This window comes from Lentinula edodes (assembly GCF_021015755.1).
Source record: "Lentinula edodes strain Le(Bin) 0899 ss11 chromosome Unknown C8R40scaffold_9, whole genome shotgun sequence".
NCBI lineage: Eukaryota > Fungi > Basidiomycota > Agaricomycetes > Agaricales > Omphalotaceae > Lentinula > Lentinula edodes.
The window spans coordinates 669,792-695,708 of NW_025764315.1; the positions used below are offsets into that span (position 1 = coordinate 669,792).

A 25,917-nucleotide genomic window follows, 5' to 3' on the forward strand; every position below is an offset into this window, starting at 1 on the left:
GATACTTGCTATATGTACAGAGGAATGATTCTTGTCACCGCCATTTGCTCGACATTTGACTGTCTCATTGTCAGTATCAGTACATTTAAACATATATTGCAATGATAACTTCATCCATTCTTCGACAACCATTGGTATGCAACTTCTCAGGTGCATGTCAGGTTGAATATGCACGACAACAAAGTATCGGGCTCGTAACACGATCGCATGTAAGGTCGCAGCTACTGAATCAAAGTGATGAAAGGCGCAAGTGAGTAAGCTACATTTACTGCAACAAAAACGGCGGACTTACAAACTATGCGTTCTGCAGGATCCTTCGTTCTGCAGGATCCTTCGTTCTGCAGGATCCTTCGTTCTGCAGGATCCTTCGTTCTTCAAACTTCCTCCTTTGGAAACGAGAGCTTCTTTGAGAATCCTACAACTCCTTCGAGAGCCCCTGTGGAACTATCTCACTTCGCTCATCAGGAGGTTGCACCTCTGGCGATAAGACACTCTCCCCTAACAGGGGCAACGCCGTTCAATCCCAATGGTACCCAAACAGGCTACACGCCCATTGTGCAATCTACGCATTACCAGTCCATATCGAGTCCCTGTTTAAATCCAAATGGTCCAGAAATGGGTCCTAGTACTGTCGCTCAGTTGAACCCTCAGCCTCCCCCCGCCTCACATCACCCTTATATATTCTGATTTCCGAAAGCCGAGCCCACACTCAAATACGAGTCGATCTCTCCTCACCCGCACTGGAACCAAATCGCTTTTCAGTTCGGTGTCGCACCTCCACCTCCTGCTACCATCATCCGTTCTCGATCCCGGAAGCTTGTTGTCGAAGCTGGTCTCAAATGGGACCACGACAAAGGTCCTTTGATTCTTGCTGACCTCGGCTACCTTCCTCAGCCAGACATATTTCCCCCGGTGATAAAAACTGTAATGGACACCTACTTCAACCATATCATTAGGCCGCCACCCACTGCCGACCACTATATGCTCTGGTGGAACACTGTTTGGATTTGAAAACAGTTTGTGCTGAAGGTCCAGCAGCAACAACAACCCACATCCGTGGGGACAGCCATTTCCTCTGAGCGTCGATCATTTCGCGGGAACCCTCCGTCTGGCACAACTCGTCGTAAAACTCCGACGTCGCAGAATCATCCTGATTTACAATCTACTAGTCCCGTCCATGATTCTTCAATTCAGCTCCAAACGGCTTCGCAGCCGTCTGCTGAAGATCTCGCTAAAATGAAGCCCTTTAGTATCTTCATAACGGAAACTGGCCGGCCAAGGGGACGTGCGGCCACAATCTCGGATGAGCGTTCCAAAAAGTTGAAGAAAGCTTGTCCAGGAGGGGAACTGATCGTTGAGTCGTTTGATGTATCATGCAACGGAACCAACGGCGGAGCATTGAGGCCTTGGGGAGATCCGAAACAACGTTGGTTCACACCCGCCGTGGCGACGACGTTGGCATTAGAAGATGTTATAGCAGAAAACGGGCTGCTTCTGGCTGCCTCTGGCTGGCAGTCGCACAGTTATGGGCGATGCCTTAAATCCAAACTCGCGAGGAGGAAGAGGCTTTAGAATCGCAGAAGTATGTGAGTTGGGTCATTCCCGCCTGATCCTATACCAGTACCTGTTGGGATGACCCAACATTCTGGTGAACGCCCTCTACCAACATTAACTAGACGTGGTGGTGCGCTTGGAACCAATGATGTTGTCCATTCAGTCTCCTCTGTGATTGTGAAGACGGACAATTCTCATTTTATTGCAGATTATTATCATGGATTATATCGGTGTATGTGCCGTTGTAGCCGCAGCGAAGCTGTATCATTAAAGCGAAAGGTGAGCTTGAATTTTTTGAACTAATTAATTGCGTGCACCTTATTCATGAAAGCGACACTACCGCGGTAGTGTATCATCTATTGCTCACGGAAGAAAGAAAGTGTCACCATCCACTGTTACTGTCGCTTTTGCCGTTACTCATGTTACATTGAAATGCAGTGCTTCTTCTTCTCTCTTTACCACCACGATATCGGCTCATCAACTGGAGCTAGAGAATATTGTCAGCTCACTATCATTTGCATCAACGGTGACAGCAGAATCTTTCCTAATATTACTTCCAGAACATAATCGTATTCTTACTATGTATGGTACAAAACGAAAACGCAAGATTTTCGAGCCGCATCAAATTCAAGTGCTAAACACTGCGTTGGAAAAGGTATGAACTACTTAACAATCTACTTTCGACCTGATCATTCAAATACGCAGTGGAATAATTACCCTCCGGGCGAAATTAAGAAGCAATTGGCAAAAGAACTGAACTTGACCAATCAAGAAGTAAAGGTGATTAACCTCCATTTATTTCTGAAATTGCCTGAACGCTTCCTTTCCAAGACGTGGTTTCAAGTGATTCATGTTCAATGTTTAAAAAAATTGTCAATCTTACTGGTTGATGCAGAACCACAGACAAAAATTGCGCAGAGAAATTACAGAAACGGAAACCCCAATGCCCGAACCTTCTGAGTACGTGCACGATTGCTCAAAATTCGCATACTCAAACTTGTATAGATCATATTTCGGAGTGATTCGCGATCTTATGATTGTCACCCACCCAGACCAAAAATGTTTGCGAAAACATCCTCGCTTGGACAAAGAACAAAAACATTCATATGATCAGCAAAATAGTGTCGCTCTACCATCTATTTCCACTGTCTTTCCCGATATATTCCAGAATCACAACCAATCCCCGTCGTATTCTATGACACGTCCAATTACTCCACCTCGACTTGACAACCATGTTGTGCTACCGCCTATTCAATCCCTATATGCAGCGGCGGACTCAAACACGAATAGTAATCAGTAGCATTGGTACTAATACGCTATACTGCTCGCAGCACCGCAAATATCTGTTCTCTTTTCTCGTTCTTTCTTCATTTTGTACTCAACGTTGTTAAATGTCAACTCCGTCATATTGGCAACTTGTAACATGTACATAGCAGACAAAGTATGTACAAATTCTTCGCCTAAGTTTCGCATTTGCAAGTTGTATAAAATTGTACGTTGCAGTTGCTGTTGCGGAGGAATTGAAGATAATCTTATCAATCATCCATCAATGCTGATAACAATAAAACGTGCTGAGAGCGTTAAGAACTTTTCAGAGTCGGGGACTGCCGCGCTAGCGCGGCGCTAAGGATCAGTCACAAGGGTATGTACCGCTCTCGGCATAACCTCGGACACCAGCACGGACCGCCAACCTCCTTTTAATTACCTTTAAAATGGTTTAAGCAGGAGCAAGTACTAAAGTCTTTTTGCACCCGACCATGAAATTCATAGGTTCGCTCATTACCTTCTGCCTAACAGCTATACTTACAGACCACGAATAGACGGTTTCTGGCTCTTGAAAAACGGCGTCAAGCCCTACTATGCTCTACAGGTAATAAATACACCCACGTCTCTGTTATCGATCGAATTTGTTGATGGCTGCTACAGGTGGTCAAGGCAGATCAGCAAACGGACGGTTATGAACTTCAGGTTTCAACCAAACCCATCAGGCATCGTGGGGATACCTTGGGCGGTATTATATGGTGTCTGCTTTCCTCTTAAACACGAACTTATATTCTGTCCGGTGTAGGTCCTGTCCTCACGATAAAAGTTCATTCCCCGACAGAAGGCGTGGTATGAGTTGTTTGCTGCCTGTCTTTGCCATCATCTCATGCTTTGAACTCTAGGTTGGTGTCAAAATCGACCATTTCAGTTATAGTGAGCCCACTGTAAACATACCACTGTTCCCGAATGCCAAGCCGATCCCCAACGTCAAGCTGAGCAAAGCGGGGTCAGATTACACTCTAAGCACCGCCGGGCTAAACGCTGTCATCACTGAAAATCCGTACACCATCACATTCAAGTCGCCCAAGCAAATCCTGACATCTGCAGGTCCGAAACATCAGGGCGTGTTCGATGTTCCTTCCCAGTGGACGCTCTCGAGTGCTTCAAATAGTTCGTGCTTAGCAACGGACATAGGATCCAATCCCAATCCGGAACCCCTTCCCCCTATCATTCGGTACATCAACTCTGAGCTGAATCTGTCTCCCGGGGAGTTGATTTATGGGTTTGGAGAACAGTTCGGATCCTTTGTCAAGAATGGTAGGTTTCAATTTGTGAGTGTAGGGGGGATTCAATTCATCAGTATCATCTCAGGTCAAACCGTGAAGATTTGGAATCAGGGTATGGAATTGTGCTGCCACCTTCATCTATTATCTCTTCTAATTTTGAGGGTATAGACGGTGGAACCTCCAGCGATCAAGCGTACAAATGTGTACCATTCTATCTGACCAACCGGAATTACGGTGTATTCATAAATCATCCAGGAGAAGTTGAAGTTGAAGTTGGTAGTGAAAAGGTTTCTCGAGTCGGTGTGTCCGTTGCCGGAACCAGCTTGGAATATTTCATCATATACGGAGAGACACCGCTTCAAGTATGTCTGTCATGCCTAGGAAAAGAACGTAGATATTAATTGTTTCCAGATTCTTGAGAGATACACTCGCATGACCGGACGCCCCCCGTAAGTCCTGTTTCCTGTTTTCCCTTAGAACTTGACTTAATCTTGTTTAGTGTGCTCCCAAGCTGGACATTCGGACTCTGGCTATCAACTTCGTTTTTGACATCGTACTCCAGCGAAACTGTGTCCGGTTTCCTACAGGGAATGCAAGACCGTGATATTCCAGTCCGTGTATTCCACCTTGATTGCTTCTGGATGAAGCAGTACGAATGGTGAAGTATAAGTGGAAGTTCACGTGGACTTTTCTGATATTGGATCTTAGGTGTTCTTTCACTTTCGACCCAGACAACTTCCCCGACCCAAAAGGTTACTTGTCGGAGATCAAACGAAAATTCGGTGTAAAAATATGCGTTTGGAGTGAGCTCAGGTCAACACCACTCTGCTGTCAATCTAATCCCATCTCAGTTAATCCTTACATCTCCCAATTATCACCAATATTCAAAGAGGGCATAAAAGGAGGGTATTTCATCCAACGTACAGACGGGACCCCGTGGCAGTGAGTTTCCCAAATATTCTCGAGATCAACTATGTCATGCTTTGTCCAATGCTCAAGGTGGGATCTGTGGCAGCCTGGGCTAGCGATTGTTGACTTTACTAATCCAAAAGCCTGCGAGTGGTACCTTGCCAAACTCAATGCCCTTATTGATATTGGTGTTGACTGTTTCAAAGTGAGTCTGCTGCGCACCCTCTATTCTAGTAAACAATCATTTGATACATGATGTAGACAGACTTCGGTGAGTGGACTTTGAAGATTGACCATGGTCCAGCTTTCATTCTGGACAACAGCTGAACGTATCCCACACGCATCTGTGAAATATTTCGATGGATCTGATCCCATGCGTATGCATAACATGTATTCTATAATCTACAACGAACTCGTCTTCAATCTGTTGCGAGATCGCCTGGGAGAAGGCGAGGCAGTTTTGTTCGCTCGGGCTTCTTTCGCTGGAGGCCAACGGTAGGTTATTCTCATTAGTCGCGCGCCATTGGAGACTCATTCTATGCAGATTCCCTGTTCATTGGGGTGGCGACTGTGAATCGACCTGGGAAGCCATGGCCGAAGCGATGCGTGGATGTCTGTCTCTGACTCTTTCCGGCTTCGCATTTGCTTCTCATGACATAGGCGGGTTTGAGGTGAGTTCAATCAATGCCACTCCTCTGAGCTTCCGACCCATAATTTTACAGGGCCATCCCCCGCCTGAGATATACCAACGTTGGGTCGCTTTCGGTCTGTTTTCTTCGCACTCGCGATTGCACGGTTCATCGTCGTATCGAGTCCCATGGAACTATGGAGAGGAGGCTGCCAAAAACATGGCAACTTTGTTGGAGGCGAAGCATTCGTTGATGCCTTATTTGTATCAATTGGTAAGTTGCGCGTTGCAAATATTATGGGCAGAACGACAGAAAGTGAATACATATGCAGGCCATTCAATCTACCGAGACAGGACATCCAATGCAGAGAGCTATGTTCCTCGAGTTCCCTGAGGATAGAAACACCCATCATCTTGATAGGCAATTTATGATGGGACCCTCTCTTCTTGTTGCACCTATCTTTGTTCCCCAAGAAGAGGAGACAGAATATTATATTCCGGCGGGACGATGGACAAACTTCTGGGATCATAGTCGTACGGTTGTTGGCCCAATATGGATCAAGGAACGCGTAGCTCTGGATGAAATTCCGGTCTGGGTCAGACCTGGAACACTGTTATTACGTGGACCGCCAAAGACAGGACGTCCGGATTACAACTACGGTAAAGACTTGCGTGTTGAGCTGTTTGATGTGGCAGAGGGGGAGACATTAGCCAAGGTCCCCGGAGGGGTCGTGATACGTGCAGATCGAGAGAATGGCAAGATCAAGGTTACCATTATTGAAGGTAAGGCCAGCATCAACAGCATTTTTCTGGTAGGGGCAGGAGGCAAAGAAAGTGTCGTTAAAGTCGATAGCGGTGCTACGGAGGTCGTCTGTGAATTAATTTGAGTTGGGGTTAACATTTATTTCGTGTAATCTGTGTAATTCTGCAATTTAGTATAACAAAGCCCAAGTCCAAGCTCTAGTCCTCGAAAAATGCTCTGGTTGCCTCTTCCCGTCTGGCTTGACGGTCTTTGGAGTTCGCTCTGTTACGGGCCGAGCGAGCAACACTCTGTGACAGTAAGATTTAATGCTGGTGACTTTCTAACTCGATACGCCGCACCTCTCCGTGTAGACAAATATTCATTGCATCCTTGTATTTGTTACAGCCTCCAGTTAACCGTGCCCAGGGACTGAGATGACAATCCTCCAAGGCCTGTATGAAATCCTTGCAGACTGGGAAGGTTGTTAAGGAACAACAAGAGTAAAAATTAGAGGGTAACGGACCGAGTTTCTTGTCAGACAGCTGTGGATGCATTCCGACCAGATGGGGGAAACGGTTCAAACCCGGTGAACAGCGGCAAGCTAAAGACAGTTCGCGCGGGTTGATGACAATACGAGCGCTTAAATTTCGTATTCATCGATAAATTTGCGCCAATTCTTCTTTCTTGACAGCCATGTCTTCCTTCACTCCTGCCCAGTCTGATGATGTATCCGTTGCAACTATCCGTGCTCTTGCGGCCGATGTTGTTACCAAAGCCAATTCAGGGCATCCTGGTCAGCAGATTTGTTGTTCATCTCCAGTCTTTGTCCTCACAGTGTCGTCTAGGTGCCCCGATGGGCATGGCTCCAGTTGCTCATGTCCTCTACTCCCGGTATGTCTAAACGAACAAACTGAACGCGAGAGACTGCTCTGAGCCAAATCACCACGTTAGTTTCATGAACATTAACCCCAAAAATTCAAAATGGTTCAACCGTGACCGATTCGTTCTTTCTAACGGGTGCGTGTACTGAAATCCTATCGACTCCGTGCTATGGTACTTACTCTCTTCAGTCATGCGTAGGTCTGTGCTCATTCAAACCGGGATTCTCACTGATCGCGGCTCAGATGCGCATTGCAATATGTCCTACTACATCTTCTGGGCTATAAACTTTCAATGGATGACTTGAAGGCATTCCGTCAGCTGGATTCCTTGACTCCTGGACATCCAGAAGCAGGACATACTGACGGTAAGTATTCATATAGCTTGATCTTCATATTTGTTCTGACCAGACTCCTATTTCAGGTATTGAGGTTACGACTGGTCCTCTTGGCCAAGGATTCGGGAACGGTGTGGGTCTGGCTATTGCTCAAGCTCACCTCGGTGCTGTATTCAACAAGCCAGGTTTTGAACTGATCAACAACTTTACATACGGTGACCTTCCTTCCAAATTTGAATGCGTATGTATCGACTGAGATGATCTTTAGTGTTCAGCGGCGATGGTTGTCTCATGGAGGGTGTCGCCAGTGAGGCGGCATCTCTTGCTGGTCATCTGCAACTGGGTAATCTCATAGTGGTACGTATATTTTTTCTTTTCTAGCTGCGCTGGATATTTAGTTCTTCTCTATCTAGATTTACGATGACAACCGTAAGTCTGTCCTTTCCACAGGCAGCAGCATCTATAACGCAATACATAGATATCTCTATTGATGGTGATACTGCTGTGGCTTTCACTGAGAACGTTGGGCAACGTTTTTTGTCATATGGCTGGCAAGTCCTTCATGTCGACAACGGTGATTCGTATGTTCAGCCTTTCGACCATCGTGTGACTCTACTCACACATACTCAGTGATTTCCGGGCAATTTACAACGCAATTGCCGAGGCTAAGCTGGAGAAAAGTAAACCCACACTTATTTGTCTCAAAACCACCATTGGTTTCGGTTCCAAACAACAGGGAACTCACGGAGTTCACGGCTCTCGTGTGTATCTTTTCAGGTATATGATATGGTTTGTTGTTCATGAGTCTATATAGCTTTGAAAGCGGATGATATTCAAGCCCTCAAGACCAAGTTTGGTCTTCCAGCAGACAAATCATTCTTCGTCCCACCTGCAACATACGATGCATATGCCGATATTGGCAAGCGTGGTGCTTCTTTAGAAGCTCAGTGGAATTCCTTACTAGGAGAATATGGCCAAAAATACCCCAAAGAGCATGGCGAACTTACCAGACGTATTTCTGGTGAACTTCCTACAAACTGGGAACAATGCTTGCCTGTCTACAAATCAACAGACGCTGCTCAAGCCTCACGCAAACTCTCCGAAATCGTTCTCACGGCTCTCGCACCGGTTCTCCCTGAACTCCTTGGAGGATCTGCTGATTTGACTGGCAGTAACCTTACTAAAGTTAAGGGGTCGGTTGATTTCCAGCCTCCTAGTACCGGTCTCGGGAATTATGCGGGTACTTACATCCGATATGGTGTTCGTGAACACGGTATGGGTGCGATCGCTAACGGTATACACGCTTATGGTGGTATTATTCCTTATGTTGCCACATTCTTGGTATGTCATTCTATATCAAGAAGAAGTTACGATTGATTCAAACCCTTCTCAGAATTTTGTTTCATACGCTGCCGGTGCCGTCCGTCTTTCTGCTCTTAGTGGGTGAGCATCTTGGCCAGAATGTACTTGACTTGCGTCACTGACTTGAATTTTCACTTCAGCCATCAAGTTATCTGGGTCGGTGAGTACTACATGTCTTCCCTTATACTGAAAAATAGTCTTGAACCAACATTATATCCTAGCTACTCATGATTCTATCGGCCTCGGCGAAGATGGACCCACTCACCAGCCGATAGAGACTGCCATCCATTTCCGCTCTACGCCCAACCTCGCCTTTTGGCGTCCTGCCGATGGCAACGAAACATCTGCTGCGTACCTCGTAGCCCTCAAATCCAAGAAGACCCCTTCAATTCTCTCCTTGTCCCGCCAAAACCTCCCCAATCTTGAGGCTTCCTCGATCGAGAAAGCTGCCAAGGGTGGCTACGTCGTTCACGAGGTTGAAAGTGAAGACCTTACGATCGTCAGCGCTGGTAGTGAAGTTTCGATCGCTCTGGAAGCTGCCGCCAAGCTCAACGCCGAAGGCGTCAAGACACGCGTGGTCAGCTTACCATGCTGGCTTGTGTTCGACAAGCAGCCTGAAGAATACAGATTGAGTGTGCTTAGGAGCGGCGCCCCTATCCTCTCCCTTGAGGCTCTCTCTACTGCTGGATGGTCGAAGTACAGTCACGAGGTGAAGATTTCTCTTCCAATCTCAAATATTTTGCTTTTCATCACTGTCTGATGTAGCAATACGGTCTTCCTGCATGGGGCGCATCTGGACCTTACCAAAAAGTGTACGAGAAATTTGGTATCACTGGTTCAAGTACGCCGTGTCCGCTTCTCATTTACCCCTCTCATCTGCTGATCGTAACCTTTATTGCAGACATCGCGGTCGTCGGAAAGAAGGTTGTCGACTTTTACAAGCAAAAAGGTGGCCCCGTTGTTTCTCCTTTGGTGAAGGCGTTCACGCTCTAGATTGTTTGCCCTGTCAATTTGCTATAGATCTTTACGTTACTGACCATAGAGTAGAATTTGCTGAGAATTTGTACAATGTATCTCGCCTCAAAGGAGCATTTTTGCTGTGAACTGAACATTCTTGACAAGCCTGCATTTCGCCTTGAAGGTGAATCCAAGTAAAGGAACGTCGCATGATTGTCAAATTCGAAAGTTCTAACTGGGGATCTATTTTCTGGAGACAAAGACAGTGTCCCACATCGCCCTTTCTTTGTCCTCTTTCTCAACCTCTTTCACATGAGGTGTTAAGAACCGGACGTCCTGTGAGGCGAACGCAATTATTACATCTGATTTATGTGAGAGATAACGGGCTCACCTCTTGAGGCTTCGTCCATTCTTCTTTGGGGAGTACATTATGGAGCACGCTAGCATGAGAGGCACGCTTCATACGGTAAGCGCGGTCATATTGTTCACGAGGAGTCAAACGGTGTAGGGCCTGCAGTGTCAAGTTGAGACCTGATACTTCTGTGTCCGAAAAGTGAACTCGCCCTTTGTACGTCTTCATATTCCTCTATGACTGTAAATGAAACGGTCAATACACTGCAAAATCCGAAAGATTGAGCACACGTACTAAGGTCGTCATACTTGAGGCCGTACTTCCTATATCCCGCGAGGTTAGCATACCAATGGGCAATAGGTGTAACCCAGGAGGTAAGGGTTTTTGAAGCAAGAACTCTGGGAGCAAGAGTAAGACCAAGAGGCATTGTAAATGGATAATGTTGACAGTAGAGCACGGTCGGAAAACATCGGCACGTAAGAAACCCTAACCTTAAATATCAGATCTTGATAATAAAAAAAGTGCAATATAGTGCATCCTCCAGACTTTCAACTTTCTCCTTATCTACCATCATCGCAGCCATGTCCACCAAAGAACAGACTTACATTATGGTCAAGGTAAGCCTAAAACGCGTCGATACGTGAAATCGTGCTCATTCTATTCTCCTTTATGGTTCAGCCCGATGGTGTCCAGCGTGGACTCGTTGGTGACATTATTGCCCGTTTTGAGAAACGAGGTTTCAAGCTTGTCGCGTTGAAACTCGTTCAGGCCACCACTGAGCACCTCGAGAAACGTGATGCCTATCTCATCACGTTCCCTATTATCCGACTCATCTTCCACGAACAGACTACGCCGACCTCAAGGGAAAGCCCTTCTTCCCTGGTCTTATCAAATACATGGCCTCTGGCCCTGTTGTTGCCATGGTCTGGGAAGGTCTTGACGCTGTAAAGACTGGACGTGTCATGCTGGGTGCCACCAACCCTCTGGCCTCTGCACCTGGTTCGTTCTTTCGTGCTCAATAATATTTACCTTGATTTATCTGTTTTTTCCGTATATAGGAACCATCCGTGGCGATTATGCCCTCGCTGTTGGCCGTAACATTTGTCATGGCTCCGACGCTGTTGAGAGTGCTCAGAAGGAAATTGCACTGTCAGTACATCTTCTGTTAACCGTTCCCAATTCTAATGCATTTCATTATGCAGTTGGTTCCCAGAGGGCCTTGTGCAGTACACCAACACCTTGGAGGGATGGGTGTTCGAGTAATCGCACATCAGATATGCACCGAGGAATCAAAAAAGCATTTTGTAAAATTACCGCACTCGGCTATCGATCTTTCTTGACAAAGTTTACTGGTACCATAAGATAGTCCGACACAAACATTAAGAGATGGCAGCACTAGTTGTGACGTGAATAACATCATCGTGCACTTCCAAAGCGTGTACGAGATCCTCGAGTATTTCAGCGTCCTGATCCGAAACTGTAGTTTTCTCTGTAGGATTATATACGAATTTGCTTTCTAAAATTGCGACACCAGAATGCTTCGATAGTTTGTCTGTGAGTTCTGCAAGCGCAGAAGTTTCACAGTAGAACTGATGATGTTAGATAAAGTATCAGACGACAAGGTGGGTGTTGTACGTACTTTGATTCGCGACAGGGAATCGTCTTCTGGAGGCAGCGCTTCGAAATCATCGATCCCTTCAGACAGTGCCACCTCGGTCACAGCATCCAGACGGCCGTTCACATCAGGACCGTTCTCCACTCCGACGACAACTACTCCGCTCCTTGTGAACATATAACCGACAGATGCCATTCGAGCACTGAGACAGTTTAGTGTTTGTTGTGGATTTGACATAGGTCAATACTCACTTCCTGGAATTCAAAATTTCGCGAAGTGTTTGCACAGTGCGATTGGCATTATCCGTTGCGCATTCTCTATCGAACATACACTTTAATACAAATTGGAACAAAAGAGAGAAGTATAGGGGAACGCACATAATGACACCTACAGAGTTGCATGCTATGGCCTCGTAGGTCAAAATTTCGCCGGAGCCCTTGACCTTGGCTGCCTAGGTTATGATTTAGACAAAGCTTCCACCAAGTCAAAACACCGTTCTTTACTTTGGCCAATGCTTTTGCAATGTTATCCTTTGGAACATCTTGAGCTTTCAAGCGCTTTAGAACAGCTGCTAATGTTGTGTTCTTCTCAGGATCGACACCTCCACCTATGTACAATGAGTGGAAGTTGCTTCTTTCAGTGAGCAGTAGAACACATACTACGTGCGGCAACCAGAATGTCCTGACCATTTCAATCAATAAGGAGAAGTAAGCTTTAGCACTTTATGCTTGACATACTTGTGTAGCTCTTTGAAAAGCAACAGATTTTGATGCATCATTAGCACCTTTCTTTGTGGTATCGTATCAGGAGGAAATGTCAGAATCTAGTGGCAAAATGTACTTTGTCTTTGATTTTACTCCACTAAAATTACGAGGTGAACGCTCTGAGCCAAGATACTTTGTCAATGCTAACCTTGTTGTGTCCTGCCCATTTGGGTGACGAAATGGATATGTGTCGTCGAGGAACCCTCAGAAACATATTTTCCCAGGCCGGCTGTGCCGGCTTCTTTCCTCAATACCACCAACCACCACGATTACACTACAAGTTATGGACCTCGACGCAGATCTTTACGGCGGTGAGTCTCCAGTCCGTCCTTATTTTCACCTGTCTGAATTGATTCTGTTCCTCCAAGATCTTTATGAAACAGACATTGCAGGTTCCGTTGCCGATGAAAAACTGCTCGAGTCACCAACGCAAATTTCAAAGGCTGAAGTCCCTGTCTCAGAACCGGTCGAAAAATCCTCTGTAGCGCCTGCTTCTTCAGACGACTCGACCGCCACATCTAGCGCCTCTGCCTCTCAGCCTTCTGCTCCTGCTACTCTTGCGCAGCCTGTACAACAAATTCCGACGTACGAAGACCCGACAATTTATCGGGATACCTCTTCGGGGATGCAGGCAAGCTACGAACAAAATTTTTCAGCTTTGGAACATCGCAGTGTCCGCCCCTCAGAAATGAAAGACGATGGGTGAGTTTCCGGTTCTGTTCTTAGTCCCACTGAAGTTGCTCGCGGAGACCCGGGGGACGTCTAGGCCGTGCTGTGCTGTGCAGGATTTATGGTCAACTGTGTGGTCTTCGTTCCGAAAACAAGAGTATCACAGTTTTTATCGTAACTCGCATTCTCTACGAACTAGGCTAGGCTAGGCTAAACTCAGCACAGTAGAGTCTTGTCTCTGTCATTTCTTCTGTGGTATTCGTTCTGTCCTAGCCTACCCCATACTAATAACAGTCTTTTTTGTCTTTTCATGTACCTGCTAATGCACGCTGCTCGACTCTATTCGCACACTCTTTGAACGTTTACTCTCGTTGCTTCTAGCAAAATGTTCATCGGAGGTCTGAACTGGGATACAACAGACGGTAGATATATCAGTCGTAATTCTGTCTGGGTTCGTTAGCACTAAAGAGTAATCTTCTGTAGAGGGTCTTCGCGCATATTTTTCTCAGTTCGGAAAAGTTGATGCATGTACTATAATGCGTGATCCCGCAGGGCGTTCGCGGTGCTTTGCATTCCTGACCTTCGAGGAACCGGCTAGCGTCAACGCCGTGATGGTCAAGGAGCATATCTTAGATGGAAAGATTGTGAGCAAATATTCTTTGTCTCCCAATAGATCTCGTCTCGAATTCAGATCCTCAGATCGATCCAAAGAGGGCAATACCTCGACAAGAGCATCAACGAGCGACAAAACTCTTCATTGGCGGACTTGCAGGAACAGTCACCTCTGAATCAATGAGAGAATTCTTTTCACAGTTTGGAAGGGTTGTCGACTCGACAGTCATGCTGGATAGGGAGACTGGACGAAGCAAGGGGTTTGGATTCATTTCACTTGAGGATGCGAACGTGCAACAATTTCTAGGCTTTGGGCACCTCGAAATTGATGGTAAACTAGTATGTTGTTGAACGCTTCTCTTGCTCCTACTGGCCTGTCTGACATGATTTTTCGCAGATTGACGTCAAGCTTGCCCAACCTCGGTATCAGCGTGAATCGTTCCAGGAGGATGAGCAAAGCGGTGGTGGTGACTACAACAATAACATGCGTGGGGCAGGGAACAGAGGGCCGAACAACTATTCTGCTGGTGGTGTTAGCGGCAACGGTACGACTTTCAACAATGGTGTTGGCGGTGCAGTTCCCGCTAGCAGTGTACCATTTGACCCTCAAGCATTGGCTGCACTTTATACGCGTATGTTCCAAATGGCAAATGGAGGAGCAGTGAACTCAATGATGGGCGGTGGTATGGGCGGAGGAATGGGCGGAGGAATGAACCCAATGATGAATATGGGTGCAAACATGGGAATGGGTGGCGTTGGTGGAGGTAGGGGGGGTGGGGTGCAGGGAGGTGGACTCCCTAGAGGTCCACGGGGTGGACCCGGAGGTATGGGTGCTACAGGTGTTGGTCCAAGCCGGCAGCCGAGAGGTCAGCATAATTACCACCCTTACGGGCGATAGCCTTGACCCTTCCTCTACGTTATACTGAACATCATGTAACTTACTTTTATTTGTTTCCTCCCTATACTTACTTTCGAGTATAAAAAACGCAGCTGCTCATTAACTACATTTTATTGCACTGTTAGTTATGTACATGCCCAGAGTTCTTAAAGTACTGAAGATAATCGTATCATCGCATTGGTCATGATCTGAGTTCCAGTCCACTCTCCGCTGCTCGAACAGCGCTTTCCAGGTCCAGATGGAAAAATGGTGTATCGAGAGGAAGAAGAGGAGCATACCCAGTGGTTTCAATTTCGAATGAATTGATCGACTCCTTTCCTTGGGCACTGGTTGAAAGTCCCGTTTCAATGTCGTCGGCGTGTTCGCGAACGTTTTGGCGAAGATCACTCAGTTGCCTGTCGCCGAGACCATCTCGGTAAGGCACAACTGCAGCGATTTCGTGGGGTGCTCTGGACGATGGAGTGCCTAAACCAAACCCTCCTGCAACAAGTGCACGCCTAATCCATGGCGATAATATAGAAGCGAAATGAAACTGTAAGGGATATATGAGTTTACAGCTATGGCATGTAGGACATCAGTCCAACCTCAACTGGGTGGTCCGCCCATCTTTCTATTTCATTACGAGTATCGATCAAGGCTTGGGTGGCAGTAGTGTCGATGTGAGACCTAGTTATTGAACGTACAGGTTAGTAATGTTTAGAAAGAATTCGTTCGCAACTCACACTGTAGAGAAATCCAGTACGACAGCATGTATGTCGGGAAGACTAGAATTCCGTTCTTGCTCATAAGCAGCGTCGGCTTGACGAGGTCCCGGATCGTTCCAAGGTCTATCACTGAGCTTGACATTGCTCATGTCCTTCCCTCTCCTCATATTTGCCTTCACATAATCGACAAGCACCGAATTAACGATCGATGAATTTGGATACAGATAGCTTTCCTCAAACCGGTAAACGATAACTCCTGGAGCGGGAGGCGATACTTTGATATCCGGATTTGTCATTCCATCCCTGGCAAGAGGAACAAAGACATCGCGTTGATCTTTACTTCCAGGTGCATCCGTCCGAAGAGTGATTTTGCCCAAGAAGTATCCACGGGGATGGGCGACACGGATAAGAAGCAGAGCCAGAGACACACATACAGAGACGTAGACGCCGATTTCAATGGTAGAAAAGATAGTGACTAAGACTGCAGCGGCCCATATCAAGAACTCTAATGGGGAGACTCGCCAGTAGGAGTAGACCTGAAATGAGGGAATGTCAGTGAAAGTTTCAGTAACTGAATAGCTTCATTAGCGGACCTGTCGCGGGGAAGCAACTAGATCTGCTACTGCGTGAATTATGATTGCAGAAAGGCCCGCATTAGGGATCCAAAAGAATGCAGGAGTTAATCCATAAAGCGCGACAATGACCACAATTGCAGAAAGAATTCCGGCGGCAGGAGTCCGCACACCAGACTTCGATTTTAATGCTGATCGAGAGAACGAGCCAGTCGCAGGGTACGCTCCAAAGCAAGAACCGATAGTATTAGTGACACCGATGGCGATGAGCTCTTGGTTGGGATTGATTTTATAATTGTTAACTCGCCCGAACGCTAGGAGAATTTCAGCACGGTGTACGACTATGTTAATTAAGTAACTTACATTTAGAGATAGCGATATGTTCCAGAAGGAGAATGATGGTTGCGACAGGGAGTTCTCCTGCAAGAGCGCTCACTAGCTCGGGGTCAATAGTGGGCTGTCCAACATGTTGAAGGCCAGCAGGGACCGTGCCCAAGATCTTAATAGGGAATTTGCCTTTCGTACCGCCCCTGTGCCTTGTGTATAACCAAGAGGCAATGGTTAACATTACGATGACGAATGCATTTCTGAACACAGAGATGAAGAAAAAAACTCTCGCTTTTTGTAATGTGAGCTCTAGTAGGCCAATGTCAATTAAACACTTACCACGACGCGGGTATCGCTTGGTGAAGAAGTCGCACAAAATTCGTATAGCATACAAGGCGAAAAGACCCGTTAGTCCAAAAGCAGCATCCCGGGTGGTGATGGGGAGTCCCTTTAACGTATCAATAATAACCAGGTAAGTAGCAGCACGAGTGCTAAACTTGAATGAGTTACGCATCGAAGCGCGGGGAAGTTGACACTTACTTGAAACCGGTGATACCCATCAATCCCGGGACTTGACCAGAAGCAATGTTGATAGCGGAACCGGTCATGAATCCACTGACCGCGGGGGCAGGAATGAATTCAACTAGCCAACCGAGTCGCAGAAGACCGATTCCTAAAACAATGAAACCACAGATGAAGGCTACAGTCGTGGCAATCTCAGGGCCTTCCCATTTTCCAGGATGTGCGTCGTCTACATGAGCTATGATTTGTGAGACTGTGAGTGACATCACAGCGACTGGGCCAATAGACACATCCTTAGATGTAGCAAAGAACTGATAGGCGGAGCGTATAAGGTCACAGGTGGCCGTGAAGCTAGAAATTCACATACGCAGTAAATCAGAACTCCAACGAAGGAAGAATACAGCCCGTATTGCACCGGGAGCGTTGCAATCTATTGACATATCAGCTGCGGTTGGAGTCACCTCGGGTAGGTTGAAAGGCACCAACCTGAGCATAAGACATGCCTTGGGGGACGAGGACGATACCAACAGTGAGTCCAGCTATCACATCTCCTGTGAGCCAACCCAAGTCTTGATAGATAGTATGATGAGCATTGTAGAAATCTACGGCAACGCAAGCGAAACCGACTGTATCTTGAAATCCATCCGATAATGGGGAAGAGACCAACAACGTAGTTGATCGCCTGTGCAGTTTTTAGCTTACTGGAAATGCGATCGCAAGGTGAAAACAAACCTGCTGAATGGGATTTCTATTGAACTGAGAGAACCAGTCTTTGACGGTCACGACCGGAACAACGCGTTCGGGATATCCGATGATCTTCTTACCCAGTTCTTTTGCTGAAGTAGCCATCGTATTCAGCTATTCAAGTCGGGGTAAAGGAGGGAAAGGAAGTGACGTTGATTCAAGAAGGCGCAACATACTTATGTAAAGAATGAATTCTTTGATGATGTTTAAACATTAGCAATGAATAGCAGTTCTGTTGCGATCCCTCGTCCAAATTGCGCAATTCTGTGGCGGATACAATTAATAGTGGGCGCTAATACCTGGACCTCTTTTATCTAAGGCACCACTCGAATTTTTCGCGCCTCCCGTGCTCAGTGTGAGCAGTATGAGCCATCATATCAGTATATATCCTCGCGAGTCGTGATTCTCTTGGTAGATCGCGCCTTTGACCACGATGCGGAAGTTCAAACGTTCAGGTACTGAAGTCATTTTTGCGTTACGCGCATGCGATCTTGATAACACTGCCAGGCACATACTACTCATATTATTGACCAAGGGATTGGCAGTGGAGTCTGGTGTTGTCAGGTTGTGCGCCAATGTGGCAGTTGGCAGTGGTCCAGGTATGTCTGAGTCTCGCTAGATAGCAGAAGCTACACGTGCCTCCGACCACGGTCTCTTATTCAGGATAGAACTGAGTAACATCAGAGGGTATTTCTTTCCTCTTCGACCTGAATCACCTCATGAACCGTCTTGATTCTGGCATCTTAAGTCAACGTTGTCAGTTCACTTCTCTCTAACCATGCATTTAAGATCATACGTCCCCCCCTGCTTGAGCGGTCACGAAACCTGCATCTGCATGTCTAACGAGATGCAGATGTCGATTGAGCCAAAGCCTTTTGTCAGCTTTTGTCATTGCAGTCGCTCCCGTCGATTGGTTCTTTCGAAAAGCTTCCAGCTTGTGTTAGGAGTGAGGCCTAGTGAGGAGCCAATGAGAATCTGTCAGCGAATATGTATCTTGTGTATTTCACTCCGATTTGAGAGTCAATGCGAAGGAGAAACAGAACGATCATTTCAGCAGGTGGTCAAACGTTCAAACGTTCAAAGCGATGCCGATTCGGATCATGAGTGTACATGCCTCACGTGACAAGTAAAGAACTCTGCCGCATTTGGAATTCAAAAAATCGATTGACCTTTTGCTATACTCGACTTTCGCGGCGCAGAGCGCTTGTATCACGATAACTTCCTACCTTTTCTTGTTCACGAGCATCTAATGTCTAGTCTCACAAAATCCACACCACTTGTTGCCCCGGGACACACTCGTCCTGTTACGCACCTGTCCTTTTCGTCCTTACAAGACGACGGGACTTACCTGCTGATTTCAAGTTGTAAAGATGGAAATCCGATGTTGAGGGAATGGACCGGTGACTGGGTTGGAACATTTCTGGGACACAAAGGTGCGGTCTGGAGCACCAAATTGTCCTTAGATTCCTCCAGAGCAGCCTCCGCCAGCGCGGATTTCACAGCGTACGTCCATATCTAGTACGCATATCCTTTGTAAAAGGTCATAAAATCTTTTTGTATAGGAAAATCTGGGACACATACTCTGGGCATCCCTTACAATCTTTCCCCCACAATCATATTGTCCGCAGCGTCGCCTTGTCACCATCAGCTTTCCATCTTCTTACCGGAGGTCAAGAGAAGAAGGTGCGGATTTTTGATCTCAATCGTCCAGATGCGGATCCAGATTTTCTCTCCGAAACTGGTGGTCTGTCGCACGAGGCGACTGTCAAGAGTGTCGTTTGGGTTGGTGAACATATTGGTGTCTCTGCCGGGGAGGACGGGTTCATAAAGTCAGACTAGTTCCTTGTTGCCCACACCTTACTGACCCTTGGCTTAGGTGGTGGGATCTCAGGACAAGAGCATTAGCGACAAGCATCACCTTCCCAAACCCCATCACATCGATGGAGCTTTCGCGACAAACTGGGAGGCTTGTCGTGACTTCTGGAAAAACCGTCGCATTTATACACGCTTCGCCATCAAATAACGCAGCACCCTCACATACCCTAACACTTCCCTACTCTCCATCTTCTGCTTCGATTCACCCTATTCTCCAAGATCGGTTTGTCACTGGAAATTCAGGCGACGAATGGGTGCGAGTACATGCAATGGATGGTGAAGAAAGAGAGGTGCTCAAAGGCCATCACGGTCCAGTGCATTGTGTTGAATTCAGTCCGGACGGCGAAATGTATGCCAGCGGGAGTGGTGAGTCGAATTTGTCCTCATCGAACCCTACTATCACTCATAAGAATTCCTTTTCAACGAAGAGGATGGTGAGTTTTTTCATTATCATGATCTCTTGGAATGCGAGGCCCATCTCTATGCAGGCACTATTCGTTTGTGGCAGACAACGCCCGGCAAATCCTACGGTCTCTGGCAGGGTCAGAATGGTGGTTAGACGTGGTGGACTTTACAAGGAAAGGCGTTATGGAATGATTGTATCAAGGATGCTTGCTGATGTTATTTCACCACTTCCTTCGACCGTTTATGTATTCTACGGGCCTTAATTTGTACCCAATAACAATCTCTTTCTTTCTACTCCGAGCGTTTGCTGGGCGCCTACGGATGTCACAGCATCACATGAACGGGATACGGAACTTTAAAATTGTCGTACGATGGCTTCTTGCCTTTAAGTAAATATTTTCTTACCTCGTCCATTCCTTCTTCTCCGCGATGGCTTTTAACGGGACTGTCGAAGCAGGCAATGTTATGGATGCACTCTACGCCGGCACCGACTTTTCTTCATTGAACTGGGCGGAACAAAAATGGGTTGCCTGGTATGTTTGGTGGGGAAATCCAATCATTGCGACTGGAATGCTTAGTTTCCTCATGCATGAAGTATGTTATGTACTATGTTATTCCGTATATCCTCACCAATTTCGTTCAGATAGTCTATTTCGGGCGTTCTCTTCCTTGGATTATCATCGACGCCATTCCGTATTTCCAGAAATGGAAGCTGCAGCCTAACAAGATTCCAACTCCCCAAGAGCAATGGGACTGTACCAAGCAGGTGCTTTGGGCTCATCTTACTGTCGAACTCCCTGCTGTTAGTCCCCTGATATTGCTAAAAGTAATGCCGCACTGACATGTTGGTGTTAGATTTGGCTCTTCTACCCTATGTCTGAATTCGTTGGAATGAAGACCTACCAAGTCCCCTTCCCTTCGCTATCTACTATGTCATGGCAAATCTTTTTCTTCATGTTCTTTGAAGATCTCTTCCATTGGGCAGGTACGTATCCGTTGGCTAATAGAAATATAATGTGAACTTATTCAATTTTGATACTCAGCACACCGAGCACTGCACACTCCTATCCTTTACAAGTATATACATAAAATTCATCACAAGTATTCTGCACCTTTCGGCTTGGCAGCGGAATATGCCCATCCTGCGGAGGTCATGATCCTCGGAATGGGCACCCTGGGAGGTTCCTTGTTCCTCTGTCTTTTCACCGAGGTCCACTTCATCTCGTTCTTCATCTGGGTCATCATCAAGCTTTTCCAGGCTATTGACGCGCACTCTGGTTATGGTATGTTTGACAGTGGGCACATGTACTCATCACTGCGGTCACTAAGATCTCTACAGATTTCCCGTGGTCGCTTCAGCATATACTTCCCTTTTGGTCGGGAGCCGAGCATCACGACTTCCATCATATGGCGTTTACCAACAACTATTCCACTTCGTTCAGATGGTGGGACAGAATTTTTGGTACCGATGACAAATATCTTGTATACCGCGAGCGAGTCCAAGCTGCAAAAGCTCAGGCTCTTTCCAAGGAAGATTTCTTAAAAGCTGAACAGGCGCTCATGGACGAAGTTCTTGCAGAGGGACTCAAGGCTGAGAACGAAGTTGAAGAGCGTTCAAGCAGGAAGGTTAAAGTGCAGTAGATGAGGATGTGGTTTATCTTTGTTACGAGAATTCATTCTCTTTATGCTTATACGGAATTCTTTATAATGATCTACTTGAATCCCATTAGAATTGTTCACGTTCCACTACATACGTTATTTCCTGTCACCTCACAGGAAATTCAAATCCCCAGTTATATTGTTTAAGATACTTAGAGATCCGTTCGTTGGAACTCTGGTCGAGGTCAACAGTGTGCTCCTGGTGTGTTCCTTGAGCTAAGGCACTCGAAGTGTGGGTGTCAAGCAGATTGTTCATGTTACTCCCAGAACAGAGTCGGATAGATCCTGATAGATCGTGGTGTATGTAAATTACTGCTCTCCGATTGGACGGGAGTGCTTCGCGCGAGCCTGCCGGACTACGCCGCTAGGGCGGGAGGCTGCGGACCGGAATTCCGTCAAACTTCATACCGCGTAGTGATCGCGCAGTTCCGCAGCAGTTCAGAAGTTTGCGAACTGAATCAAATTTCCTAACATCTTCTTACCTTTTACAATCATGTCGCTACCTCCCGATAGGCCTTCAAGCACTTCCAAGGGAAGACAGAAGGAAGAATCTCCTCAACCAACGGATATTGCTGAGAAACTTATTGCCTTTAGAAGACGGACAGCCGTGTAAGTTTCTTGTTCAGTATTGTCTTGATTTCTTTCCAACCTTTTGATCAGTGCAACTCGTCCGAAAGACAAGTCAGAAAGGACTCCGATAGCTACAATAGTTGCTAGTGATAAAAGGCCATCTGCTTCATCTGGCTCTCGGTCACCGAAGAAGCTACATGCTCCACCAGCTATGGTCAACAAGTCCCCTCCAGATACGACTGCCGATGAATTTTCTAGGAAACTCCAGATATCTTCCTCCTCTTCCCCTTCACGTCTAATGCCTGCGGGGCCAAGGCAGAACCAGGCTTCGAAACTCTACAATCCTGATCGAGATCCAATACCCACTATGCGGCGCACAGCTGAACCCGACACCATGTCAGATACTGACAGCTCACATGCTCCGCGATATAAACGTAGTCCCAGTGTAACCCGCGAACGTGAACGTGATGCTCCTGCTCGTCAGTTATTCGACCACAGGAAAGATGATCCTGTGAGGTTCGCTGTGTTCGCTCGGCCGCAGCGTCCTGTCCCTACACCCAAATCTTCTGGAGAATATATTTCTGCCGCGTCCTCCATTTCTTCTTCATTCACACTTTCTTCCGCCACTGACGATTCGTCTGCATCATCTGCTATATTTGATCAAAGTCGGCCTAATGCAAGAAGTGAAGACAGTGCTACCAACGCATTCTCTAATCAACTCAAACGGCTCTATCGAAACATCACGAGTCTTGAGAACAGAATCAAGGACGAGGATGTGGAATCCGAAGACGATAGCCGCTACACTAACAGAATTTTGAGTAAGGAGAAGGATCGGACTCAGGAAAATGAAGAGGCAGAAAAATGGAGTAAACGGATAGAAGATCATAAGCGGTATGTGTGTCACGATTTTATGTGGACTTGACTTACAATTGTCTTTCCAGACTTGTGGAATATATTCACAACATGCTGCAAATTTCACTATCGCCTTCTGTCCCCGACTCTTTGCGCACTATTCCAACGAAGTATAACATCATAATGCGATTATGGGTGACTGGTTTCAATAAACTCCTTCAATCACTCCAACGTGCCTGTCTTGAGTCCCCGCTTGCCATGGAATACTTACAAGAATTCATCATGTACGCCTACACCTTCTACACTGGATTATACGAAGAACATCCTTTGATTGGTTTTCGCTCGAACTGGTTGGAGGCCCTGGGAGACCTCGCCCGGTATCGTATGGCAGTCGCAGCAATCGCAAGCAGCACTGTCGACGGACCTGCACTTACTGCTGCGAACGTTCTAGAGGCTGCCGCGGATGGTATAGGCACGGAACAACGCGTTGAAGCCCAAACGAAGGCCGTCAGTGATGTTCCTGCTGCGAGGATCGATGACTCTCCCTCACCAAGTGTGGGTGTTGCTGCGGCAAGAGCATTGGAACTTTTACCCGAGAAGGATCAATGGAGGGCAATTGCACAGGAATGGTATGGCATTGGGATCATGGACCAGCCTGGAACGGGCAAGCTCCATCACCATTTAGGTTTTTTATACCGAGAAGTAGAAGGGGAGGAATTGCGGGCTATATATCATTTTGTCAAAAGGTATGTACTTCTCCTTTTCATTTGATTGGTTGTGCGACTATATTTGCAGTTTGGTATCCCTCCATCCATTCCTGACTTCTCGAGAAAACGTTTTACACGTCTGGTCTCCTGATGCACAAGCTCGCCGCCAGCTTCCGGATGCACGCGCTACTGAACTGTTCGTCCTTCTACATGGGATGTTATTCACCAACATTCAGCTTGATGACTTCGAACCTACCTTTTCGCGATTTATGGAACGTCTTGAGTTGGAAGTTCCAGAAGAACGGGAGTGGATCATGATGGCGATTGTCAACATTGGCTCGCTATTTGAGTACGGAAAGACGAATGGGGTTTTGAAAAGAGCAGGTGCTTTAGGGTCTTCCTCGTCCGCCCCAATAATTTCGCGCATCGCCAAGAAAGAGGCTCAACGCGACGATGACAAGATGGATGTGGACGATGAGACCAAGCCCCGACCTGACGCATCTCCTTGTATATCAGAACTTGATACCACTCCGGATGACTTGCCAAGAGCATTCAAGCTGGCGATGGAAGTTACTTTCACCATGTTAAGATTTGTTCTCCAACATCCATCCCGCAGGCCTTCTCCTTTCTCCGAATCCAGGATCAACCCATATTTAACTGTGCTTCTCACATTCCTTTCTATCATGCTCAAACATCAAAAGACAAAGGAGATCCTTGAACGTAGCCTTCCTTGGGACGAATTTGCTGCTATGCTTGCACTCGTTCCCAGAAACGTGATGATGTCCGAAGGTCTATCGCCGTTGAACAACAGTCGGGAACGATGGGCCATGCTCGCAGCCAACACTGCACCTCCGTTGCCAGAGGATTGGTGTTTGCGTGGTATGGAGTGGGTAGGTCGCAAAATATTTCCTTACGGCTATTGGAAGGGATTCGAGGACCGTAAGGTCGAGATCGAGATTCTTAGTGAAGCCGAACGCGTTGATATTACCGACGGACATATCGAGGATGATGACGAACATACAGAGTCCATTGCCAAGACAGAAACAAAGAAGCGTTGGGTCCGGATTGTGCGATGTGCCATCGGCATTGCGGATGTTGTTGATGGTTTCAATTGGGTAGAAGGTACTAGGGAGTGGAAGGTCGAAGGTGTGCTTTCTGCAAAAGTCGAACAGTGGAAAGAAGAGGACCGACTGCAAAAAGAGTCAGAAGAACTGAGAAGAATGGGCAATAGCTGGGCTGATGACTCAATGGACGTCGACGAGGACAATGTCGAAAGCTTTTCAGACGGGAGTGAGGAAGACGATGAAAATGATAGCGAGGAAATCAGGGCCCTCAAGGTACGTTCGCTTTTAGTCTTTTATCTTGTATCAAGCTGATACTTTGTGAATAGGAACGTCGCCGACATCTCCGTAGTTTGCTACAGTCGGAAGTGGCGCCTCGCCGCCTTCCCCGCTCTTCCAGGAAAGAGCAATCTGCACACCCTCGTTTACCCATTGTGGCTGGGTACACGGTTCTAGTCATTGATACCAATATTCTCCTTTCATCCCTTCCGATGGTCGCTTCTCTGGTGGAAAGCAATCGCTGGACACTCATCATTCCTCTTCCAGTGGTCATGGAACTGGACGGACTCAAGTCCAATTCCTCAATTCAACTCAGCGAAGCCGCAAGAACGGCAATAGACTATATCACGTCTCACGTTCGTACACATTCATTATCTCTCAAAATACAAACTTCGAAGGGAAATTATCTCTCCAACATTAACTTTCGGATTGAGGAAGTTGATTGCAACATGGACGATCTCATCCTAAAGGCTGCTATATGGCATGAGGAACATTGGTCAGATCGCTCAGCTTTGTTACAGGCAGAATCCCCTCGCCCTGGTATAAATCCTGTAAAGGTCGTCCTCATTAGTCTGGATCGCAATCGTGAGTCACATTTATGTTCTCATCATTATTATCAATATACTGACATTCTAGCACCATCAGTCCGACTCAAAGCTCGTTCCCGACAGCTACCGGCTGCTAGTGAAAAAGACATCGCCTCCTTGTTCGCAATGGGAACCTACAGTGACGGCCATTTCTCATGAACACCCCCCAATTTAGTTGGGAATTTATCACTGAATTGGGGGGTGTTCATGGGAAATGGCCGTCACT

General features: G+C 46.7%; 11 protein-coding genes across 11 annotated transcripts; 8 read left to right on the forward strand and 3 right to left on the reverse strand.

Moving 5' to 3' along the window:
- Window positions 1-237: 237 nt before the first annotated feature.
- C8R40DRAFT_1067838 (uncharacterized protein) lies at window positions 238-2,854 on the forward strand (the record flags this gene model as incomplete). Its single annotated transcript, XM_046225945.1, has 10 exons — window positions 238-250; window positions 311-625; window positions 698-999; window positions 1,030-1,522; window positions 1,622-1,684; window positions 1,763-1,833; window positions 1,886-2,209; window positions 2,260-2,334; window positions 2,450-2,514; window positions 2,560-2,854. 10 exons carry the CDS (start codon window positions 238-240, stop codon window positions 2,852-2,854), a joined length of 2,016 nt encoding a protein of 671 aa, XP_046088765.1.
- Window positions 2,855-3,311: 457 nt separating this feature from the next.
- Window positions 3,312-6,527, forward strand: C8R40DRAFT_1168389 (glycosyl hydrolases family 31-domain-containing protein; the record flags this gene model as incomplete). The annotated part of the gene is made up of 17 exons (XM_046231173.1): window positions 3,312-3,324; window positions 3,375-3,424; window positions 3,481-3,565; window positions 3,623-3,666; window positions 3,720-4,134; window positions 4,189-4,215; window positions 4,272-4,465; window positions 4,515-4,552; window positions 4,603-4,761; window positions 4,812-4,906; window positions 4,955-5,045; window positions 5,103-5,217; window positions 5,274-5,283; window positions 5,336-5,507; window positions 5,557-5,683; window positions 5,735-5,914; window positions 5,973-6,527. The coding sequence occupies 17 exons, from the start codon at window positions 3,312-3,314 to the stop codon at window positions 6,525-6,527; spliced, it is 2,370 nt and encodes a 789-aa protein (XP_046088766.1).
- A 548-nt stretch (window positions 6,528-7,075) lies between these two features.
- Window positions 7,076-9,953, forward strand: C8R40DRAFT_1168390 (transketolase; the record flags this gene model as incomplete). Its single annotated transcript, XM_046231174.1, has 16 exons — window positions 7,076-7,175; window positions 7,228-7,273; window positions 7,334-7,399; window positions 7,453-7,458; window positions 7,507-7,628; window positions 7,685-7,813; window positions 7,867-7,955; window positions 8,012-8,027; window positions 8,077-8,179; window positions 8,229-8,359; window positions 8,413-8,939; window positions 8,992-9,041; window positions 9,101-9,120; window positions 9,182-9,669; window positions 9,726-9,801; window positions 9,862-9,953. 16 exons carry the CDS (start codon window positions 7,076-7,078, stop codon window positions 9,951-9,953), a joined length of 2,061 nt encoding a protein of 686 aa, XP_046088767.1.
- Window positions 9,954-10,160: 207 nt separating this feature from the next.
- On the reverse strand, window positions 10,161-10,696 carry C8R40DRAFT_1159650 (cytochrome b-c1 complex subunit 7; the record flags this gene model as incomplete). Its single annotated transcript, XM_046229912.1, has 4 exons — window positions 10,161-10,253; window positions 10,309-10,428; window positions 10,481-10,509; window positions 10,564-10,696. 4 exons carry the CDS (start codon window positions 10,694-10,696, stop codon window positions 10,161-10,163), a joined length of 375 nt encoding a protein of 124 aa, XP_046088768.1.
- Window positions 10,697-10,767: 71 nt separating this feature from the next.
- Window positions 10,768-11,659, forward strand: C8R40DRAFT_910174 (nucleoside diphosphate kinase). The gene is made up of 5 exons (XM_046236652.1): window positions 10,768-10,886; window positions 10,948-11,062; window positions 11,116-11,268; window positions 11,328-11,418; window positions 11,472-11,659. The coding sequence occupies exons 1-5, from the start codon at window positions 10,851-10,853 to the stop codon at window positions 11,530-11,532; spliced, it is 456 nt and encodes a 151-aa protein (XP_046088769.1). The 5' UTR covers window positions 10,768-10,850; the 3' UTR covers window positions 11,533-11,659.
- On the reverse strand, window positions 11,649-12,862 carry C8R40DRAFT_1168393 (transcriptional regulator TACO1-like protein; the record flags this gene model as incomplete). The annotated part of the gene is made up of 9 exons (XM_046231175.1): window positions 11,649-11,858; window positions 11,909-12,086; window positions 12,136-12,201; window positions 12,262-12,335; window positions 12,388-12,491; window positions 12,544-12,565; window positions 12,622-12,672; window positions 12,725-12,745; window positions 12,797-12,862. 9 exons carry the CDS (start codon window positions 12,860-12,862, stop codon window positions 11,649-11,651), a joined length of 792 nt encoding a protein of 263 aa, XP_046088770.1.
- C8R40DRAFT_1094775 (uncharacterized protein) lies at window positions 12,862-14,918 on the forward strand. Its single transcript, XM_046227672.1, has 6 exons — window positions 12,862-12,959; window positions 13,017-13,350; window positions 13,699-13,739; window positions 13,801-13,961; window positions 14,017-14,268; window positions 14,327-14,918. Exons 1-6 carry the CDS (start codon window positions 12,932-12,934, stop codon window positions 14,825-14,827), a joined length of 1,317 nt encoding a protein of 438 aa, XP_046088771.1. The 5' UTR covers window positions 12,862-12,931; the 3' UTR covers window positions 14,828-14,918.
- Window positions 14,919-15,008: 90 nt separating this feature from the next.
- On the reverse strand, window positions 15,009-17,801 carry C8R40DRAFT_1159654 (sulfate permease; the record flags this gene model as incomplete). Its single annotated transcript, XM_046229913.1, has 11 exons — window positions 15,009-15,359; window positions 15,412-15,493; window positions 15,550-16,067; window positions 16,125-16,417; window positions 16,467-16,721; window positions 16,770-16,921; window positions 16,971-17,263; window positions 17,320-17,382; window positions 17,439-17,521; window positions 17,580-17,634; window positions 17,685-17,801. The coding sequence occupies 11 exons, from the start codon at window positions 17,799-17,801 to the stop codon at window positions 15,009-15,011; spliced, it is 2,262 nt and encodes a 753-aa protein (XP_046088772.1).
- A 1,144-nt stretch (window positions 17,802-18,945) lies between these two features.
- C8R40DRAFT_1040175 (WD40-repeat-containing domain protein) lies at window positions 18,946-20,130 on the forward strand (the record flags this gene model as incomplete). The annotated part of the gene is made up of 4 exons (XM_046223895.1): window positions 18,946-19,199; window positions 19,259-19,525; window positions 19,573-19,937; window positions 20,060-20,130. 4 exons carry the CDS (start codon window positions 18,946-18,948, stop codon window positions 20,128-20,130), a joined length of 957 nt encoding a protein of 318 aa, XP_046088773.1.
- A 311-nt stretch (window positions 20,131-20,441) lies between these two features.
- Window positions 20,442-21,617, forward strand: C8R40DRAFT_1039749 (uncharacterized protein; the record flags this gene model as incomplete). Its single annotated transcript, XM_046223863.1, has 5 exons — window positions 20,442-20,570; window positions 20,620-20,778; window positions 20,832-20,961; window positions 21,020-21,259; window positions 21,316-21,617. The coding sequence occupies 5 exons, from the start codon at window positions 20,442-20,444 to the stop codon at window positions 21,615-21,617; spliced, it is 960 nt and encodes a 319-aa protein (XP_046088774.1).
- A 511-nt stretch (window positions 21,618-22,128) lies between these two features.
- Window positions 22,129-25,850, forward strand: C8R40DRAFT_1168398 (uncharacterized protein; the record flags this gene model as incomplete). The annotated part of the gene is made up of 6 exons (XM_046231176.1): window positions 22,129-22,244; window positions 22,296-23,096; window positions 23,147-23,803; window positions 23,853-25,101; window positions 25,155-25,689; window positions 25,750-25,850. 6 exons carry the CDS (start codon window positions 22,129-22,131, stop codon window positions 25,848-25,850), a joined length of 3,459 nt encoding a protein of 1,152 aa, XP_046088775.1.
- Between the last annotated feature and the right edge of the window lie 67 nt (window positions 25,851-25,917).